The 22594-nt window shown below is 50.3% G+C and overlaps 1 protein-coding gene across 1 annotated transcript in view; it reads left to right on the top strand.

Annotated features, from left to right (window-relative positions):
- Nucleotides 1–22594, top strand: part of PAPPA (pappalysin 1) — a 234524-nt gene that overhangs the window by 206217 nt on the left and 5713 nt on the right. The window contains exons 19-21 of the mRNA XM_004774071.2: nt 1134–1243; nt 10143–10214; nt 14873–14971. Coding sequence (XP_004774128.2) covers nt 1134–1243; nt 10143–10214; nt 14873–14971 — 281 coding nt within the window. The remainder of the gene's footprint in view (nt 1–1133; nt 1244–10142; nt 10215–14872; nt 14972–22594) is intronic.

Below are 22594 nucleotides of genomic sequence, written 5' to 3' on the forward strand. Positions count from 1 at the left end.
CATTCCCTCACCCCTCAGTCCCTTGTCCACGGATGCATTCGCTCGCTCCCTGTCTCTCTCACTCGTTTCACAAATGCTTGCTGCCCTGCATGGTGCCAGGCTCTGGGTGGAGAACGGGGAGCACAGAGAGGGCTGGCTTCAGGAGTTTACAGTCTGGCAGGGAAGTGAGCCATCGAGAGAACCATTCCCAAGCCCGTGGGAAGGGGCTAGTGCCCTGTGACAGGGCCTGGTCTATCAGGAAAGCAGGGAGGGCTCCTCGGAGCAGGCACTTGGCAGCACTTGGGTGGAGGTCTGAGGGATCATTAATAGTGCGTTAGTTGAAGAAGAGTAGGAAGGGCCTAAAAGCACCGGGGAGGCATGTGGGGAAGCATCACGCAAGCAGGAAGTGAGGGGCTAGGGGGGGCTGATGCTTCCTGCACCGTCCCTGCATATCAGGCACCAGGCCAGGCTCACAAATGAGTCCCCCTCATCCCTGTCCATCTGGGGCATCACTGTAACCGTGGGAAGGCAGGCACAGGGAGGGCGTAAGGCCAGCCCTGAGAGACTCCTCGTTGCTGAACACTGCTCTCACTCAGGCGCAAAGATCAGGGCAGGCTTCTTGGAAGATGTGAAGTGGGCCATGAAGAACTGATAGGATTTGACCTTGAGAAGGCAGATGGGGGTGATTCTGGAGAAGGGGTGAATGGGAGCAGAAACATAGAGGAAAGGGGTTGTGGGACTCGGGTGGCAAACCTACGGCAATCTGGCTGGACCACCCAAAGCGTGAAGATGGTTAATGGGAGATGAAACTGACTAGACCATGGCAGCCCATGCATGCTGGGCGAAGGGGATTACGTTTTGTCCTGCTTTTGGGGAACCTTGAAAATGTTCTCAAGCAGAGGAGGGGCGTGACCAAAAGGGGCTCACGGCAGACGAACACGGTGATGGGTGTGGCCTGGACTAGAGACCGGAACAGAGTCGTTGAGAACAAAGGCTGCCCCTTTGGGAGTTTTCTTCTTTCCACTGTCTTCAAGGCCAGGGTGGCCTGGCCCACAGGGGACCAGGAGCAGGAGGGCCCTCGCTGTGCGAGAGCAGCCCATGGGCATCGGGGGATTGTGGGCTGAGCTGTGGCCTCACACTGTGCTTGCCCTCAGGGTCGGAGTGTGTCACCTCGTGCCTGGACCACAACAGCGAGTCCATCATCCTGCCAGTGAACGTGACCGTACGGGACATCCCGCACTGGCTGAACCCCACACGGGTAGAGGTGAGTGACGGGGCCGACCCTGGTGGATCGGGGAGGGAAATGACCCCCTTGGACACTTACTATGCCCTGGTCCTGAATTCGTTCTCTCACACATGATGCGCGCGCGTTACGGGTCACTGACTCATCACATCTGTTCGGGGGGGGGGGGCGGAGAGAGGGGGCTCTGTTCACCATCATTTCTCCAGGCCTCCAGCATGTCACACTTCCCCTTGACCAGGATTCACTGTTCCACTGAATCCTGATGGCAGGCCAGGAATAAGAGGACTGTTGTCCCCAGTTTAGAGGCGAGGGCACCGAGGCACTGAGAACACACAGAAAAACCTGTCTGTCTGACCGGGTCACAAACCCCTGTCTGTCTGACTGGGCCTGTATCTGTGAGTATAGTGCGATCTGGCTTCTCCAGACCAGCTCTTAGAAGGCCCTCCGCGTCCTATGGCCTAGATTTCTGGTATCCTCCCTGCTTTACTTGTTGGATGGAAAGCAGCTAATAGTGATCTGGGGAACACGTAACACCCACTGCTTAGGAAGCACCCACGGTGTTCCCGTGCCCAGCACTCAACACACGAGATAGTATTTAAGCCCCAGAATTATTGTACGGAGCAAGGGACATCTCCTGCAGTCCCTGCTTGGGGACACGGAGATCTTAGGAGTGAGCGACGGGCCCCAGCGCGAAGAAGGCTCGGGCCCAAGCCTGAGTCCAAAGGGAGTGCTTCTTCCGCAGAGTCAAGCTGGCGTGGCCCTGGCCAGAGACCTTATAGGCTCTGCCTCTCAACATCTGCTGTCCTTGCCCAGGTCCAGCTGGAGGCTGGCCACTCTCCTGGTCACCTGGTCCATCCATGACCCTGTGGTGAAGCAGGACCCCACTCTTGCCCTCAAGGGCAGTGTGGACCCTGGGCCTCATGTACCCATTCTGGGCACTGGCTCAACCTGGAGAATGTGAAACAGGGAAGCAGGGCACGCAGGGCACTGTTCAGCGATGTCCCTGTCGGCCAGCCTTTCTGCCTGGGGTGCGGGGGTGGGGCTCGCTGTATGCCCTCCTGCTGCGGATCGCGCTCCGGATAGCCAGGCAGAACCTGATACGAGGTGTACTATTTCTCAAATGAGCTGAGGGCATGATCGCGAGGGCTTACTCAGCACTGGCCCATGGCGCTGGCGCTGGCCTTGGACACCCACTCCGCTCCCCTGTGCACCCCAGCATTCTTCTTCTTCCCTCCGCTCCCCTTCCTCCTTCTCCCCGACGTTCTCTGCCCCATCTACCACTCGAGCCCCAGTTGCCTGCTTCTGTCTCCGCTGTTTCTCTGTCCCCTCTCCTAAGACCCCGATCACCTTGTCCCGCATCCCGCCCACCCATACGCTTTCCCCTCTGTCTGCCCCTGATTCTTCTGTGCATTCCCTAGACAGCGCTGTTTCCCCGACCTCGTGCTGCTCGTCTGTTTTCTGCCTTCGGCGCGCCTTACCCCACTGCTAACCCAGAGACCCACACAGACTCTCACGGAATAACCCCGGCGAATGCAGTTGTGCTGTCCACACCCAGGGGCACGCACAGAACCCCATGTCAGAAGCTCAAGGAAGTTGGAGATCAAGTATAAGCCCCTTATTGTACAGGCAGAGAAATGGAGGAGCGGCGAGGGAGGGGGTTAGGCCAGGGTCGCCCAGGAAGCAGAGCCAGAACAGTGCCACGCCTCAGCTCCATTCCCCTCCCTCTCCCCTGCCCTGCTTCCATATACCCGAAGGCAGGGGCATCACACTCCTACACAGAGCAGACACAGGAGACCTCCCTCATACCCCAGTAGCGGAGGTCTTCTCCGCCTGGGACTCAGACCAGTTTCCCCTGGCCCAGCTCCCACTCAGGCCTTTTCTCTGCGCCCTGGATGCATTCCTGCCCTTCCCTCTGCGAGCCCTGGGCACTATAGAGTTCAGTTATAATTCACTGTGAAATAAATCCAGGGATTGGAAAGCCCGCGAGCCCCCCTTCCCCAATTGCCCACCCGCCGCCGGCCCGTCCCAGCCCCCACCCAGTTCCCTGGTCTGCCGACCCTTTATTGATGCCGGCCTACGGAGAGAGCCATAACGAGGTTCAGACCTCCACCGGTCTCCGGAGGCCTCATTATCCAGGAGGAAAAAAATGTGGTAGAAACAGGGAGGAGGGTGAAGGGCAGAGATTGATGATTTCCAGGAATAAGGCAGAATAGCTGGCCTCTGCTGCACCCTTGCCCCCTTGGGTGGTGAGAGCTAGGCAGAAACAGAGCGGCCAGAGCGGCTAGAGCAGGCACAGCCCGGCCAGGCCAGAGCAGAGGCCTGGGGTTGGGCGGGGGCAGGGGAGTCCTATATTCTTAGGCCTGCCTCCCACCGGGGCCAGGCGCAGGGGTGGAGAGGTGCGGGGGTGGGGGCCTGCTGGGCTCTAGCTCCCCTTACCTTTGTCCCCAGGGAAGGAAGTGCGGGGTCCGAGCTGACATTTCCTGGATTCTGTGAATCTGGCACTGGGTCATGCTTCCTGCACACACACAGCCCACACCCCGTGAGTGGGTTTCAGTCTCTCCCCGGTTTACAGGGGAGGAAGTGGAACCTCAGCGAGGGGAGCCCCTTGCCTGAGAGGAAGGGAAGAGAGCCCCTGGGCAGTCTCATGGGCAGCTGTTCCTTTTTTTTTTTTTTAATTGAGGTATAATTGACATATAAAATGCAGTTTCTGCGGGATGTAGGACGATAATAATAAAAACCAACTGTTCACTGACCGCCTACCAGGGAGCATGCTGTGGGATAGTTCACCACTGGCTCTCTGCGCTCCCCCCGCACCCCCTCCCGACCCCACCCCCAGAAAACAGCCACCATCTAGAACTCTAACTTGTAGCATTTGCCAATTACCATGGTGTCAATATTCCCCCCATGGCAGATGTCCAGCTTCCCAAGTTGCCCTCACTGCACACACAGCTGGGACAGGGCAGGCACCGCTGCCTCTCCTGGGCCCACGTGAGCCGGCCGAAGCCCACAGTGGCACATGTCACACGACAGCCTGTTTTAAGTACTTTGCACGCATCGGCCTGTGTGACGAGAACAACGCCTACTTAGATGAGTGGGAGATGGACACGGAGATCACATGCCATGATGAGCGCAGCACGATGGTGACCTTTGTGCAGGCAGGCCACGGTGCTCCCTTTCGTGCCTAGCCCGCGGTGGGTGCTCGCCAAATACTTAGGGCTGCGGGGTCAAGTGACCAAGGTCCTCATTCAGGCTCAGGCATGTTCTTGCTGTCTGTCCTTGGGCAAATCCTATCAGGGCTATAAGCTGCAGTTTGCCTGTCTGTGGAAGGAGAGATAGTCCTGGATCAAGAGTCCCGAAGTCGGATCCCCACGGGAACCGGGCTGGTGGGACCAGTGCGTGAAGCAGGCCTGGGTGTCATTCTGTATATCACACACCTCGGATATTATTGATAATAGTAGCAGGATTTACTAGACATATTTCAGACACTTAAAATGCAATACAAACACCCATGTGTGTTATAATACAAACACCCAACTTAAGAAATGAGTCTCTAAATTTTCTTCTTACTGAGACTTAATGCACATGCTGATCTTCCGTGTAAGGTTGGATCCGTGTTTATGTTTGTGGCCACTCCTGAAACCACTCCCCAGGTCGGGATCTCTGGCTCCCCAGAGGTCATTCCCTCCCCATGCCAGGCAATGGTTGTGCCCCCAAGATCATGTCTATTGGGTTGGCTTTTTTTTTTTTTTAATTGAGGTATAATTGACATATAAAATTATATTGGTTTCAGGTGTACTAAAATTTTTAGGCTTAATTTCATAAAGAAAAACACTCTGTCCCTTTATTTTTTTCAAAGTTCTCCCCCTTTGAAAGCGCCCACTCCCCCCACCCCCGTCGCCCCACATGCACTGTTGGAAGCAATAGGGACATGGAGGAATCTTCCTCACATCTCATAAAGGATATGATACAAACTCAGTGACAGGTGGCAATATCTCTCGGGCTCTGAGCTGGAGAGACTGCAGGGAGAGGTGGAGACAGCGGTGAACTCTGGGAAGCACATCCTGCTTCCCAAGAGGGCAGCTTGAGCCCCGTGTGGCAGTATGGAAATGTGTGCTTAGTATGGCTAGAGTCCCCGCTTTGTCTTGAATATGAGAAATCTGGAGTCTTTAAAATATAAAATCTCTAATTTTTTTTTTAAAATATTGGCAAATAATTTTGAGGCCTGTCAAGCACACTGGGTGCTAGACTGAACATTTCTGTGGGTTGTGTAGCCTGGAAGCCTGGCTTGTAACCTTTGAATGAGGCAGACTCCTAGCCCCGGCATCTGGAATTCAGGGTAGCAGCTTCTCCATCCCCAGCTCCAAGGGAGCACCCCAGTCTCCCCTTTATCTCAACTTGTGCGTGGCAAAAGCAGCTCGCGGCCTCAGAGGCTTATATGATTCCTCTAGGCATCTGGGATCTTGGATTTTATAATGGCTTCTGGGAAGAGGATGAAAGCAGGGAGGAAAGAGAGGAGAAGAAAAAGAAAGGGAGGGAGGTATTTAAGGGGGGGGGAAAGGAAGTCCCCATTTACTGAGTACCTATGATATGTGGGCACCGATAGGCAGGTCCAAATGCTACCTCACTTTATCTCTACCATACTCCAATGAGATCAACAGTATCACCATTCTATACACGAAGCTGAAGTTCTCACTGGGTGTTCACTGCCCAGTTCATGTAGCTAATACATCTGAATCAGAATTTGAACCCAGGGCTAATTCTCCTGCATTTCGTCTTGCAAGGTAACCACCTTCTATATTATAAATCATAATGCGACACTTGCAGACAAAGGGTGCAGAATTCATTACTTGAAAGGAAGGCCACTCTGTGGAATGCCCTGTCAAGGGTCTGGAGTCAGAGGTAGAAGGGTTCTGAGTGAGCATGGAATCCAGTCTATCCGAGGTATAGAGGCGAGACAGCGTGTGCCCTGCAGGTGAAGCCCATGCCGGAGAGATGGGTCCAGAAGCCAGTGAGATCTCTCATTCACTCATTTGGTCACTGGTTCATTCGCTCACTCAGAAACACTGATGAGGTCCTTCTAAACGGCAGGCATTCTTTAAGCACAAGGCATTCAGGCTGAAGAGTGCCTGGGCTTTTCAAAGATTTTATTTATTTATTTGACAGAGATCACAAGTAGGCAGAGAGGCAGGCAGAGAGAGAGGGGAAAGCAGGCTCCCCGCTGAGCAGAGAGCCCGATGCGGGGCTTGATCCCAGGACCCTGGGACCATGATCTGAGCCGGATGCAGAGGCTTTAACCCACTGAGCCACCCAGGTGCCCCGAGTGCTTGGGCTTATAAAGAAAACCCCGAAGCTCTGTACGTGATAATGAATGGCAAACATAAGTTAAACGATATCATTCATTCACCGAAAGCCCTACACATCAAAGGGAGGATTAAGGAGAAGAGGGCTCATCGTACATGGCATCTGAAGGGGTGTTCAATCTGAGTCTTAGGATGGGGAGGCTCTCTTATGATGCTTTCTCACAGGTCTTAAACTCTGCCTGGGACCGCATCTTTCCTGGGATTCATCCTGGAATCTGGAGACACTCTGCCCACTCCCAGCCCCCTGCCTACTTTCCTCTGAAAGCCCTTCCACCTTCCTGAACTTTGGTCTTTCCGTCAGGCCAGAGAGTAAACTATTTTATATTTCTAGTTTTGGGGGCTAGGGGAATGTGAAGGAGAGCGTAGGGTTTAAATACAGATCTGGTAATCAGGGAGCTGCGGGCCTACTTCCCGATGGTCCTTGCCTACGTGCATGGCTTAGAGCAGGTTGGTCAATGCTCTGCGGTCCGTTTCCTCCCGTGTAGCCCAGACTCAAAAATAGTACCTCTCCTGTAGTTAGGGTAAGAATTAAATAAAGATCTGAGGACAGGGCGTGTGCGGATGAGGATGAGGATAATGATGACAGGGTTGGTGACGGTGCTGTGATGGTGATGAAGATGATGGTGGTGCTGGCCATGGCGATGCTGAAGGTCACTGCTGCTGGGAAGAAAGGACAATGTATTCTTCTTAGGCACCACGGCAGGAAACGAAAGCCGCCTTACAAAACCTGGCCTGAAAGCACTCTCACTGGGCTAGAGGTCTCCCTGGCACCCGAAGGAACAAGGCTGACATTGGAGGGCCCCCACCGGGGATCTCCCAATCTGCGGTGTAAACAGCCTAGCAGCTCTCGCTGCTTGCCCTCTGCCAGTTCTGCTCACATACAGAGGGGCCCTGTCGTAGGACAGGTAGGGCATGCAGCCCTAAGGAATAGTGGAAAATCCAAAAGCCTTGGAAAGATCAACAGGCTCATGCAGATAGTATAAAAGTCCTTTCTCTGAACTCACGTCCAGGTAAACCTCAGCTGACAGAGCCTTGTACAGCCACACCACAACACTCCTACAGGCGGATTAAATTAGCTCTCTCGGATAAACAGGGGGAGGGATGGGCATCAACTCCCTTGTGGATCCTGACCCTGCTGTGTTCGATTACTTGAGCCATTACCAAGGGCCCCTCCAGCACCCCTGGTTTTTGGCTGGGGACAGACTCTCAGAACCAAAGATGAAACCCTGGGTCAGGTCTCACAGAGGATGAAAGCAGGTGATTCTCTCCACCTCTGGCCCTGTGGCTGGGAAGCAGAGGGCACCAGAGTAGCTAAGCTGGAAGAAAGGAGCACCGGAAGCCACTCACACTCCCTCATCTGGTCAACATATACTTGTTTGCTCTGCTCCAGGCTGGATCCTGGGGAGACACAGAAATGTGTCAAACCCAGGTCCTCAGTTAATCAGTCCCGTACCATTTATCTCCGTGGATCATCACGACAAGCCCATGAGGTGATTTTCGGGACCCATTTCACAGACAGGAGAACCCAGCCTCACAGTGGAAATCCACAAAGCAATTTCAAGTCGAATTGCATCCACACCTGACACAGCCCATGCCCAAGGTCTTTCCCGCATGTCACCTTGTCTAGGTGTATTGGGAAAAGGTAGAAAGGGGCAGGGTGTAGTAGTGATGTAGTCTACGTAATAGACTTCCCATGGCAAGACTGGTTGGCAGATCTTCAGCTTAGGTTGGTTGTTTAAGACTCTAATTCTGCCTATGCTAAACCGGTTTTCTAGACATTGTGCTAGGCATGGTAAGGGCTCTTCTGATGTTCTAGAACAGAGGAATTCAAGTAAAGAAAACCCTGCCCATTGATAAAAATCATCTCTATTTTGATATGTCTTTATTCATTTATAACAAAAACATTTATGAGGCATCCTCCACGTGCCAGACGCCATTCTAGGCATGGATGACCCAAGGGTGAACCCCAGATGCTGTGTGGCAGGAAAGAAAGGCACCAACCCATCTTAGCCCGCTCTTGGAGTCACGTGATTCCCTTTGTTCCAAGCTCGCCAAGAAACTTAATTATGGTGGGGCTCCCATACAGGTCTGCCTTCGGGGAGAAACTGGGTTGGTCATGTGATTTTCCGTATTCTGACCCATATGACTGTTCATTTCTTAATGAAAATTAATCAGCTGGCAGTCATCCAGGAGAGCAAGACCTGATCACATAGCCCTCTACGGCTGGTCCCTGACACTAACTTTCATTGCAGATCTAAGCATTTGCCTCCAGGTTGTTTTCATTTTATTTTTTAAAGAAATCATTATAATTTTGGCATGACATGTAAGACATAGAGAAAGGAGCTTCTGGGAACATCACATTAGCCCCAGTCCTGATGCTACGGACCTTCCCAGTTTCATCTTTCTCTTTTCACCTCCTTTAAAAATTATCCTCCTATTGGATTTTATGTTATGAGCTTCCTTAAATAATTTCTAAAACGAGTGCTCAGTCTTGAGTCCTGGTTTCTTCCCGAAACAGCTACGGAGCCTGGGGTATTCATTCTCCATATCACCCAAGATTCGTGCCCAACTCACTGCATGGTAACGAGGAATAAATAAGATAATGCATAAAGTAATTAGCACCACAAATGAACTCCATATATTTTGGTTGTCATTATCATAGTAACAATTATTATTATTAAAGGAGGTTATAAATAAATACACACATGCAAACCTAGATGCTCCGAGGGGGGTTGGGGAAGGCACCACAGGGGAAGGAAGTCATGAGCAGCCAAGCAAAAGAGAACTAAATGTTCTCCAGGAGACAAGATGGGGAAGGGCATTTCAGTGAAGAAGAACAGCAAGGACAAGGTCACAGAGGTGTGGCAGTGTGGACAGTGTCAGGGAACTTGGAGTGGCCCATAGGGCATGGTGGCAGGTGGAGGCAAGAAAGGTTCTCTGTGTCTCCAAGGGTTCGGAAACAGGCCACTGCTCTCACACTGTAGTGCGTATCAGAGTCATCTGGCAGGCTTGTACTGCGGAGTCCTAGGCCCTGGCCTCAGAGATTTGGATGCATTAGATCCAAGGTGACTCTGAAGTATGTGCCTTCCTCATGAGCTCCCACAGGGACCCCGATGAACGTGGTCCTCAGCCCATGTGTAGGAAAACCCCGCTCCACACTATTCTCCCTTCTCCCTGCCGCAGCCGTATGTATCCTCTGCCCTTCCTCCTTCTTCCCACCTTGTTCCTAACTCCACCCATGGATCAAACATCAGCCAAGAATCTCCTGAAGGGCCTTTCTGACCGCGTCTTCATCCCCCAGTTCTGCTTTTCTTCAGCCCTCATTCCTGCCAGGGAGATACAGGATCATACCTACAGCAAACACAAATACTTTTGTAATCTTATGGCTCCTGTTACTGCAAGTACAATTATCCATGGGCAAATTATCCATGTAAATGCCAGGGTGAAGACAGGACTTGGAAGATCCAAGAAGATGTGGGGTGGTTGCGTGGGGTGCCAACAACGAGATGGCTTCCTCCCAGCCCCAAACCCATCTGACTGCTCTCTCCCTCTCTCTGCAGAGAGTTGTCTGCACGGCTGGTCTCAAGTGGTATCCTCATCCCGCCCTGATTCACTGTGTCAAAGGCTGTGAGGTGAGTCCCTAGAAGTGATCCTCTTGTTGTTAACATCCTGATCACTGGTCTTACATTGATCATGGCTTCCACTCACTTTGCCTACAAAGTGCTGTGAACAGCCCTTTAATAGGCTGATTGAGCAATCCCATTTTATAGATGGGGGAGTTGAGGCACGGAGATATCAACAAACATACTCAGAAATACATTTCATGGATAACAAAAGTAGGATTCCAAGGCATTCCTGCTCCCTCAGCTTATGTTCAACATGATGCTGCCTGTGGGAGGGACGGAGATCATCCTGATTTTGCATCTATAACATACCACGCATTTGACCCAAATGATCAGATTTAATGTTTAAAGAACCATAGGAGGCTTTTTTTTTTTTTTCCCTTTCCAGTTCCTACTTTACTGCTGACCATTACTTGCAGGTCACTTCCTTTTGCCACACATTTGTCATTCACTCATTCTTCAACCCGGGAAGCAGTATGGCTACTTTAGACCCTACCACAGAGCTGAATGGGAAGATCCTCTCTGACTTCACAGTTGAACCTTTCCCTGGCGCTTGGCTTCATGGAGATCTGTCTCTCTGTCTCAGTGAGCAGCCTGGGAAGGCACAGGGGCAGAGTACTTAGAAAGTCATCTGTATTCTCAAGGGGTCACACTGCCTCTGGAACTAGGAGATATTCTGTGCACCCCATGCACCCCGTGGGTCTTCTCATCTGACAATGAAAAGGAGGCCCCAAATCACATCCAGGTGGAGGCACAAATATTTGTGGTCTGCTCCCCGCTCCAGAGCCCGCTCAGGAAAATGCAGGTGAAAGGGACTAGTTTGCACTCTAGAAAACTTTGTATTTGATGAAATTCTTGGAATGTCAGAGTCAGAAATGCTCTTCAAGATGATCTAAACCTGACTTTTTAAAGCTGTAGCCAGATCTGAAATTTGATGGAATACTCAAACGGGAAGGATTCTTAGCGTGATCGAATCCTAATCAATGGTTATACGGAGTGGGAAAGGAGGATCAGAGAGGCGATGGACTGGCCCAGGATTGCACAGCATTAAAGCCACAGAGCCAAATTATGAACCTGGGTCTCCTGACTCTAGGCTGGTGCTTTTTCTCCTCCATGAGGCCACCTCCCACCCATGAATCACCCCCGTCAAGACAGGCCCTGGATCAAACTTTTCATTCTGTGTATGGACTAGGGGCTCCACGTGGCATCTTCTAAGGGCACTCGACACTGTAGTCTTTAAGAGCTCCCCCCCTCCCCCCGCCTTCTCCCAAGATTCAGCTGGGAATGGCCAAAACCAAGGCCAGGGCGCTGTGGCTATTGCTTCCTTCCATCTCTCTGGATCAGTCCAACGCTTGGAGGAAAGGAAGCTTGGATTACCGGGGCCCTCGTTCTGCTGAGTCGGCAGTCTGGGCAGCCAGTGTGACAGCAGAATTCGATCCCTCCTTTGACTCAGCACCGGGGCCTAGGAGCCCCTCACCTGTCAGGCTCTGAGTCCTGCCAACGATGCTTATCGCCTTTGCCCTTGCAGGTGATCTCCTCTCCTCCTTAACTTAAAGCTCAGAGTTTGCCTCATGTCTGGGGCGGAAAGGAATGCCTGGGAGAGATACCAATGCTGGGTGGAGGCAGGAGCCCTTAACCTGGAATGTCTGGAGTTAGCCAGGACTGAGGAAGGGTTTTGGGACTCTCGAGCGCTCTACCCCAAGCTGTGTCCAAAGTGGTCCCTTCACTCTTTCATACATCAGAGCCTCACTGATGCCTCTTAGGGGCCTGACACTACTCAAGGTTCTGGAAACACAGTGATCTTAGTCAAGTGAGAACAGTCACTGTGCCCCTCCTTCTTCCTGAGTCCAGACGTACGGTGTCTTCTTGCCCCTTGTGCATCCACGTGTCCACATATCTGTCCATGAAGAACTGAATTGTTTGACTGAATGAACATAAATGGTGAAGTTTTGCTCAAATCACCCCACGTTTTGCTAGGGAGTCCAGGCTACAGATATGGACAACACGCAGTCCTGTCCCTCGGGAACTCCCAGTCTAATGAAGGAGGTAGACAATTAAAGAATTCTAAACTATGGACCAAGAGCTGTAACCAGACCAAGTACAAGAAGCACAGAGCATCCTGGGGGGCTCAGAGAAGGCATTTCAGGGGTCTGAGATTGGAACTAGATCCCGAAGGGTGAGCTGCTCGCCCAAACACAGTAGTAGGAGCAGTAGCCATGAGAAGTACCAGGGATGGGAAAAATCCCTTCAGTGGCGGAGCTTTTCACATGTCACTCGCTCCCTCTCGAAATCCTCCGCTCTCCACCTTCCTCTAATTAACCCCTGCCCATCTTCCTGATCTCTGCTGAAAGGTCATTTCCCAAGGGACACCTTCACGGAGCTCCCTGATGAGGTCTAGTCCTCTTACTCTTTAACAGCCTCGTGATGCCTGTCCTCTGTCGCTCTTATCAGAGATGAAATTGGCCAATTAGATGTGTGACTATTTGATTAAAGTCTCCTCACTGAAGTGTGAGGTCTGAAGGAGTATGAGCTCCGTCTCACTGTCCTATCTTTGTCTGCGGTGCAACATGTGACCTGTACTAAGCGTTCAGTGAATGTGGTTAAGTACAGGACGGATGGGTTGAGGGGCGGATGGAGGCAAGAGTGTGGCTGCAGGAGAGGGGTGAAGGGTAGCTGGTGAGGGGACTGGAGGGTTTTTTTCAGGGGGAAAAAAAAGTTTCATTTATTTTTTTTCTCTTCTTCCTCACCTTTCCCAGCTACTCCTTTTACCAAGCCAGTTCCTTTCATTCTGAGGGACATTTGGTTTCCTTCCTTACTCTGTTTTATAGGATAGAAGAAAGATCATGAAGAACAGGTCCCACAATCTCCTCGGGCACAGAGCAAAACCAAGAGCTTATCCTTAGTTGTTTGTGCCTCTCTGCTCAGATATGGATGTAATAATTCCATTACGGCAAATACCCATCAGAGTCACACTTGTGTTCACAGCCATGCACGTATGCACATAGACACTTGGGCACAGCTGTTGCCTGTTCTTGGTTCTGCCTTGCTAAGTTATTTTTTTTTTTTTTTAAGACCCTAATAGGATAGTGATGAAATGGAATCTGGCATTGTGAGTTGGGAGCACAAAGCCTGGGTGAATCTGATGCAGAGATGAAAAAGCCAGGGATGCCACATGGGAGGGACTCCTTGTGAGCTTGGTTCTCTCCGTGATAGTCCGGATGGGAAGGAAAGACCATTGGGTCGCAGGAGTTGTGCTGAGATGCAGTGGTCTTAGCCAAGTGATGACATCTTTCCCATCAGTGAGTCAGCAAGTATTAGAGAGCCCAACGTGAACTTTGATCAGAGACGTCTTACCTTCCCTGCCTTCTATATTAAAGGGTCACACTGTATTGCTTTTGGTGGGTGAAGGGGTATGCTTATTGCTTTGAGCAACCAATGGACTAATCCTGTCTCTTTATTTCACAACTGGGATGCTCAAGGCCCAGAAAAGATAAGCTACTTAACCAAAATCACCAAGGAACCCCTCCAATTGGTTGAGGTTTGTTAGACTAGACCCCAGATTTTCTAAACCCCCTCACAACTACCTTTCCACTGTGTCAATACAATATGCCCCTATGCCATTTCAAAAACATCACTAAGAATTGTACCCAGCATTAAATTAGGTTGTACCCAGCATTAAATTAGGTAATAGGGAGACCAAGAGGAACTGGATATTGCCCTTGTGTTCAGCGAGCTCACAGTCTTCTACCAGCTGGAGGTTCATAAACAAACATTAGAATAAACAGTGTGCTTAGTGCTTATAGGGACAAAAAGTATCAGGGGGTTTGCAGACACTCCTGACTTTCCCATATGATTACTCTGGGTTCAGATCGGTAATGACTTAACTCTGTCATCTTTTCCTCATCTTTGGGGTACCATAGAGTTGGAGGGGCATGGGGAAGAAAAGCAACACATCTGTATGTGCTAGCTGTGGACCAGAATGGCAAAGAAAAGATAGGACGTCAACTTAGATTTAAATCACTGCTCTGGCCCTGCCAGGCTGATCTGGGCTCAGTCCCTGTCTCGCTCTGAGCCTCAGAATCTTCATCTGAAAAGTGGGAATATCAGTGCTTACCTCACATGTTATTTGGAGAACAAAGAAGATGACAAACATGTAAAGCATGTGACCTCAAGCACCTCCACTCCAGTGCTAGAGAAGAGGGAGCCCAAAGACCATTGTGTCAAATTCTGATGAGTTCTTACATTTAATCTTGACAATTCTTGGGCAGATTACGTTGTTTATATTGTACCATAAATTATGTTTTTCATTACCTACTACTGGGAAAAGTAGGGGAAGTCTGCTCAGATTTTCTCCTCATTTCTTCAAGTAAAACTGAGCCCGACCTTAGAGAGATGTAAGTGATCTCTCCCGTGGCTTTGCGTACCCCAGCCTACAAGTGTCCACCGGTGCAGCCCCAGCTGAGTTAGGGAAAAGTTGGCTAGGTAAGTCTTTACAAATGGCGGAAGTGATAACTTGGCCAAGGGGGTGTTGGCATTTGAAGCCAGGTAGGCGGTCTACAGGGGTTTTCAAAAGGATGAGAGATAGCTGAACAATGACCGGGCTATCCCCCCACCTAATATAGGATGCTAACGGGCCACCTTCCTTCTGCCTGTCTCCCCCCTTGCAGCCCTTCATGGGAGACAATTACTGTGATGCCATCAACAACCGAGCCTTCTGCAACTACGATGGTGGGGATTGCTGTGCCTCTACGGTGAAGACCAAGAAGGTAACACACCACCACCACCCCCCTAACCCCCGCTGGCAGCACCACCAGCTGGCCTCTCCCACTTCCCAGCCTGGAGCCACTGCACAACCCATTGTCCTGGCAGCGTCAGCATGTGCCCCCAAGCTGTGAGGCATTACGTTTTTTTTTAATTCTTTGAGGCAGTAGTTGAGCTAATATCATGGACTGATCTTTGCAGATGTTTCCTTACCCTCAGAGCTTGGGGCCAGACATGGAAGCAGACAAATATAAGTATAATCAATACTTTTAGAAGGAGAGGCTAGAGCACTGGGAGGGCCCAGGCCAGGGGCTGGAGAAAGGCTCTACCAGAGGATCAGCATTGAAACTGAAACTTAAGGGAGGAGAAGGAGCAGGAAGGTGGCCAGGAAAAGCTTTGGGGGCAAGAGACTTGCTTGTAAAATCCTAGAGAGAACTTGCATCTTTGGGATGTATGGCTAAAATATAGGGGCAGAGAGAAGATGGGACATTGCTACCAAGGTAAGACGTAGCCTTTGATTATTTTATAATCTCTCTGTAAAATTAGGGGGTGTGGTCTCGGTTGTGATTTTCTTCCTTTGCATATTAGAGTTTAGCAGGAGTGAATCAGGTGTCTCGAGTAAAACATTGGACTAGGGCACATACCCACTACTCATGGAAGAGTGACCACCCCCACTTTCTTCCTGATGAGAGCTGGGACCCCAGCCGAGAGCCGGGGAGAGGTGGTCAGACTGGCTGCCTGGGTTGAGGAGTGCTCTGGTGATGAATGAGTTAATGGGGAGCTATTTCTGGTTTTGTAGTCATCTACAATCTGAGCCAAAAAGTCTTTTGAGCTAATATCTCTCTCCTTAAAGAAAGGGGAACGGTGTTCCCAAGGCCGGTCATAGTCTGTCTTGACGGGAGTGCTGTCAGTGATTATCGGGTCCAAACTTCTCACTTCCTAATGGGGTAACTGAGGCCCCTAGAGGAAAACTGATTTGTCCATGGTGGCAGAGTGATAGAAACAGAGCAAGGTTTCTGGCTTGTTCAAAGTACCTTTATGTCGCACCATCCTTAAAAGAGTTAGTTCCTTAGGAAAGAGGTTCTGGCCTTAGAATACGGGGATGGACAGGGCAAGACCTAAGGAGCACAGTCAGACTGCATCTTTGATGACCAGGGCTGCTGGGGCTCCCTGGGGTCAGCTGGTCTTGTATGGGCAACCCTTCAGCCCACTTGCCCCCTCCCTTGATTTATGTATTAAACACCGAAAGTCAATACTTTCTGCTCAAATACAGTAGAATAAAATTCATTTCCTATTAATGAATTTTATCTTTCTCCCAATTATAAAACCACACAGACTCTACTTTTTGGAAAATCCAGAAAGCAGAGAGAACAACAGAATCGTTGCTTTTCTCACATCCCAGAAGCAGCCATTGTTTTTCCTTCTGCCGTATCTTACTGTGTGTGTAAGCGTGTGGGTATTTGTGCCTGTGTGTACCTCGCAGCATTTCTAGTGCAGGATCCTGTGTTGTTCTGTTTTGCCTTAGCACAGGAAATCGTATACAGAAGAATGATCTGATATTATTATAAACTTTCTGGTGATCGTTTTTGCTCTGTTGTTATTTATTAGAGGGTTGTGATGGATCATGATCTGTGGAACAACTCACCTTGGGCCGTTCTTTCTAACTTGTGGGTTATTTCAGTTTCTCACCATGATAAATAATCAGGCTGGTGAATATCTTTGCAGGTAAATATTTCTCCGGCTCTGTTCCTTCACAATTGCTATTTAGAACTGAAATGACTAGGATAAAAGGTGTGAGCATTTATAAGGCTCTTGACGCCTGGTGCCAGATGAATACAGAGTACAATAGCGTCAGTTTCATTTGTCGGCGTCTGTTTTCGAAAGTGAATGGACAATGAAGTGTGTGTTTTAAATAGAAGTTTGGGTAGAATTATGACGAAGTAGTCATGTGACACCATCCGTTGGAGCAAGAGCAGCTCCGATTAAAAGAATTTTCCTATGAACTATAACTTTATATACAAAAACATTAAAAAAAAAACTAATTTATTTTTATTGGGAGACTTCCTTAAATGGATTGCTGTTTCTACAGAGCGCGTGGTAGGAACATGAAGTCATGAGACTGAGCTTCAGGTGCAGATTCCAAATGATTACAGTCACTTGAAAAAACATCTATGTACACCAAATGGCCATTTTGACCCTCTGCTCCTTCTGGGTTCCGTTGCAACAATTTCAGACGTGTCCCGGCCCTTAGGTGCTGCCTCTTTAGGAAGGGACCCAGAGTTGTTCGTTCTTTGCCAGTTCTGAATATGCTTCCTAGTCTTTTTTTTTTTTTTCCTTTCTTTCCTTTTCTATCCACATTATGTATGTAATTTTGGCTTTGGGGGTGAAAAGATCCCCTTCTTCCACTTTACATTGGTGATCCTCTTTGTCGGCCCTGGCTGCGGAATGCAGAGAGCCAAGCTTCCTTCCCGCAGTAAGATGCGTGATCCTTGAGCGTCTATGAGGGCTCAGCACTGTACCGAGCTGCGTACCCGGGGCCCCGTCCAGACAGACTTGGCACCTGCCCCTGTGAAGTTCACGGGCTGTTAGGGGAGCCAGGCGTTAAGTGATGAGGTGTCCAGCCAGGCACTGTAGTGCCTTTGTCCAAGAGCAGTAAAGGAAAGGTGCGGGAGGTTACGGAGACCCGTGTGAAGGTCAGGAAAGGCTTCCCTAAGGAAGCGATGTTTACACTGAGCCCTGAAGAGTGAGTAGCTTTCCTGGAGAGGGTGAGTGGTGGTTGAAGACAGGCCGGGGAGGCCTGTGGCACTGCGTGGGAAGTGGGGGTGACCGGGCCTCCCGCTTCTCTTCTGGTACCTATGGCTTTGCCAGAGTTGTTCGTTACTCACAGCGTTGGAGGCTTTCTTCGGATTTGAGGTTCCTGGGAGTCTGACTTCCGGAGGAGAAAGGGATCTCAGATTAAGCTCATACTTCCTACCGTTTAAATTCCCCAGTTTAATTTCTAAATAGGCTCCCGCTTCTCGAATGCTTCAACACACTCTCTTAACACCCGCCCAGCTCCACTTCCCACCGTAGCTGGTTTACTGAGACAGAGACGGCAGGTGGAGAAACAGAGAAGGAAAGAGTCACCCCTCCGTGAGTTGCCGTGGCTCTCAGACATCCTGCCAGACAGGTGTCCTCCGTCAGCTTCTTGAATCCCCGTGGCCTCTCCGACAGGTCACTGTCAGGCCCCGTGCCCCGGTGAGCCAGTGTGGGCTCAGAGCTCTTGCAGGATGGGCTTGAGTTCACTTGGCCGCCAGTGCCGAGGTCCAAACGTGAACCCCAGGCCTGCCTGAGGCGAGAGCCCAGCTCGCTCTTGTGCAGGGGGCTGAGTCCTCTGTGTGCCTGGGCCTAACCCTCCCAGTTCTGGTTGGAGACCATTCACCGCAAGCCCCGACTGCCAGGGAACCTTGGATAGGGGACCCCTCCCCTTGGCAAAGGTGGAAGCAGCTTTTCCCAGCAGCAAAGACAGGGTGGGGAGTCGTTGAGGCGCCCAGCCTTGCCAGCCATCCCTGACGCCCCAGACAGCAGTTTCCTCTGAGTGGAAAAAAAGTCCTGGTTTCTGTCTCCAGCTTCCCCAGCAGGAAGCCTCTTAGCGGCAGGAGAGGGGCCAGAGGCTGGCTTCCGTCCTCTCATTCCCTGGTCTGTACTGCCGGGCCTGGTCAGTTCCTGCCTGAACTCTTGGCCCCGGGGTACCCGTCGTGGGGAGTTCCCTGCCCGTGGGGAACACAGCCTGGCACTCAGAAGCTCACTGAGAGGGCAGATTGGCTTCATGCACCTTCTTCAGTGACGGTCATGTCACTAGTGGAGCACATACTATGTGCCTGGCCATGGTTGGGAGTCTCTGTGCCTGTTGTCTCACTCTGAGACCCCAGGAAAACCCGACAAGGTAGACTCAGTGGAGGCTCAGAGAAGTGAACTCACTTGTACAGGGGGGCAGAACTGAGTGTAGGATTTAGGATTTCCGGGCTCCGAACGACGATCACTCCCGTTCATGGAGGGCTCGCGATACGCCAAGCATCATGGTAACTGCCTTTGCATGTGTCATCTCTCTTCATATTACAGTCGCCCTCTTGTAGGTGGTGTCTTATTGTCCTCATTTTATAGCCAAGGCCGCTGAGGCTGAGAAGGGCTGAGGTCCCACGGCCAGCAAGTAGTAGAGCTGAGAGGGGAACCTTGTGAGCCTAAGCCACGAGGCAGTCACCTCTAACCCCCATTGTAAACATCGAGCTGTTTACAGCTCGACATAAACCTCGAACTTGCATCTTGCCCAGGCATTTTGCCCTTCCCCTGGTGGGTGGACTTCTCCCTTCCTCGTTCGCCTGAACAGGAGTCGCGGGTGTGAACTCAAGGCTAAGGGGCAAGCACACAGCATCTTCTCCCAGACGTCCTTCTAGTCAACTCTCCCAGTCTCCGGGGCTCGGGCCTCCTGGTCACTTGGCCCAGAATGATGTCTGTCTGCTCCCTTCATCCTTCCTTCCTTGTTTGTCCAGACACCAGCTGTTCCCCACATCTGCCCCGTGGGGTGACCTGGGCCCGGCTGGCAGACAAGAGCAAGACAGTGCAGGAAACTCCGTCTGACAGGGGTGACCGTTTTCCCATCCAGACACCTGTCTGCAGCGCGAGGCAGACAGGAAGGGGCAGGACCCAGCTTCTCAGCATGTCAGTTTATTATTTTCCTGTTGGAGCCTTGAGGAGTCTCGAATACAGAGCAGATTTCCAGAATGGTTGCTTCAATGATTTACCCTCGTAGCAACAATGAAAAAATTCATTCACAACTGGAATCATCCTAAGGAAGCATGTGTTGGAGCTTTAAGGGAAGAAGGGGAAACAGCCTTAATCCATTCAACATAGCAAGATTTTGTAAGGCGGGGTGGCCTGGAACACTACTTTTGGTCATGTTTTAGACAGCTGCTAAGAGACTGATTCTGGATGATGTCTGGGAAGTTGGGGTGTAGTCCCAGCTCTGTGACTTAGTTCTGTGACCCTGGGCAGGCCCGGCTCACCTATGGCTTTTATCTGTTGACATTTGGATGATACTGATGTCTAAGGATTCTCCGTGTGGCATTGGGGAGAACCTGAAAGTTATTTGGGGTCAGGGGCCAGTAAAGATTAGGGAGAAATGAATCCCAGAAATGTCTCAGCACAAGACGGCATGCCTAACTGATGACATTAAGTGTAGGGTTGTAATATTTATTTGCTAAATCTAAGTGAAAACGGGGTTTATAGGAAAGGACATTAGACCGCAACATAGCCCACTGGTCTAAGGAGTCTGATCATTCTAACAATCGTTAGGTTAATGGCAGCCTTCCACACTGCTGGCTGGTCCAAACTAAAGGGTTGTGTTTTAGGCTGCAGAGCTGGTGATGTCCATCATTGCCTCTTAGACCTTAAATTAGCAACCAGAATGGTCCTCCTAAAGCAAGTCTACCTCCTAAAGCAAGGTGGTCTCACACCTCTGCGGAAAGCCCTTCAAGTGTCTCCCCATCGCACTCAGACTGAAAACCAGGCCTCCCCATGGTCTATAAGGCCGTGTGTGTTCTGCCTCCCCCCAACACTTCTCTGACCTTACCCCCTCCGATCAGTACCTTCCCTCACTTAACTCCAGTGGTCTGGCCAGGTGTCCTCCTATCTTACAGACTTTGTCACTGGCTCCTCCCTTAGCCGAGAACATTCTTCTCCATTCATCCACATGACTCATTCCCTCACCTCTTCCAAGTCTTTGCGCCAGTGTCAAGTTCTCAATGAACTGCATCCTGACCACCCACCTTACATTTTCCCTGGCACTCATGTACCCATTTGTTTTGGATTCCACTTTTCTTTCTTTTATAGCCCTGATCACCTTGGCTTATACTAGAAAAATGTATTTATTATCTCATAATCCCTACCCCCTTGCTGACCAAATGGAAATTTTGTGAGGTCAAGAATGTGCATCTGTTTGTTCAATACATTATTGAACAAACAGATGCACATAATGTATCCCTTGTTCCGAAGTATCCCACTGTTGAGCACTTGCTATGTGACAGACACTGTTCTAGGCCATAAGCAAGATGGACCTGGTCTCAGCCATGCTGTTCATGTCTTATGAACTAGTGGCCACATGTTTACAGTATATTAAGTGCGAACAGAGATAGAGCCAGTGAGGAGAGTCAACAAAGCTTCCTGCAGAAGGAAACACCCAAGGTGAGACATGAAAAGCATAGTAGGTCTTAGCTAGGTAAAAGGGGTAGGGGGGTGGAGGACCAGAGATTAGGATGCGAGAGAAAAGAGTGTTTCTGGCAGAGGGCACAGGTTGTGCAAAGGCCCTGTCATAAGGAAGCATATTCAAGAGACCACAATTCCCTGCCTGTGGCTAGAGCACAGAATGAGAAGGGATGTAAGTAGTAAGAGGTAAGAAAATGAGCCTTGAGCAGGCTTTTTAAACCAAGCCGGGGAATCTGAGCCTTATCCACAGAGCGCAGGAGTGTTCAATGATTCTAAGCACTGAACTAGTCTAGAGGATCCTAGAAGGCTTCGTGGAAGAGGGGCTGGACATATTTACCTTGGAAGATTAGTAAAAGACAACAGGAAGATGACTAAACAGACTGCACTAACTCTTCCTTGTCCCAAAAAATCACTGACTTCTGGAGTGTTGTGATTTTCCCTATTTGAGGTGTAGCTTTGACTTTTCCATGTGGCTGAATTAGACACTCGTTTTCATCTGACCCAGAGTTACCTTCCTCATAACCATCGTCAACATCATCATAACCACCGTCACCACCATTTCCTGAGCATACATTATATACCATGAACCATGCTAAGTGCTGTCTTTCAATTTTATGCTTTATCTCAAATATTTCCAATGGGCAGGACTATTACTACCTTCATTTTACAAATAGAGAGACTGAAGTCCCCCAAAGGAAAGGAACTTGTCTAAGAGCACACACTAAGTCACCAACAGGGAAAGGAATCAAACCCAAATCTCGTTCCTTTTTCTCCACCTTGCCCTCCCCGATCCACATTGAAACAAGCTTCTGCACTTACGGACTCCTCCATGCCCTGTGCCAGGCTGGTATCGATCCTACCTCCAAGGAGCTCACAAGGAGTCCTTGTACTTGACATCACACCTTGATCTACTTGATCTCATTAAACCTTTCCATTAATGTGATGAAGTCCCTGGGACTCAGAGTGGTGGAATGTCTTGCCCAAGCTCCCACAGTGGGCGGACGGACAGTCAGGCTTTCTGACATTTGGCATAGGATACATCTTGCTCCCCACAGGGCACATACTCTGCTTGTGACCTCCCTGTTGAGTCTGAGTCAGAGTCCCGCCCCTGCCTGCCTCCCAGCATCAGAGGACCTGCAGCCAGGTCCTAAGGTGGATTTGCCTGGGCTGCATTCCTGAGCTGCTCACACACACACACACATACACACACAAACCCACAGATGGAGGTGTTATCCTGGGCAACTCACCCAGAGGAGAAACCCCTGTGCCTGAGCACCATCTCCAGCACAGAGGGAAAAAAAGGAGAGAATCCCAGCCTTTAGTCATTGACCTGGGCTTATTGACAGAATCCTAGAGTGGGTGGCCAAGCCATTTATGGGATAGCCTAG

This window comes from Mustela putorius, unplaced genomic scaffold (assembly GCF_011764305.1).
Source record: "Mustela putorius furo isolate JIRA1106 unplaced genomic scaffold, ASM1176430v1.1 tig00537301_pilon_pilon_pilon, whole genome shotgun sequence".
NCBI lineage: Eukaryota > Metazoa > Chordata > Mammalia > Carnivora > Mustelidae > Mustela > Mustela putorius.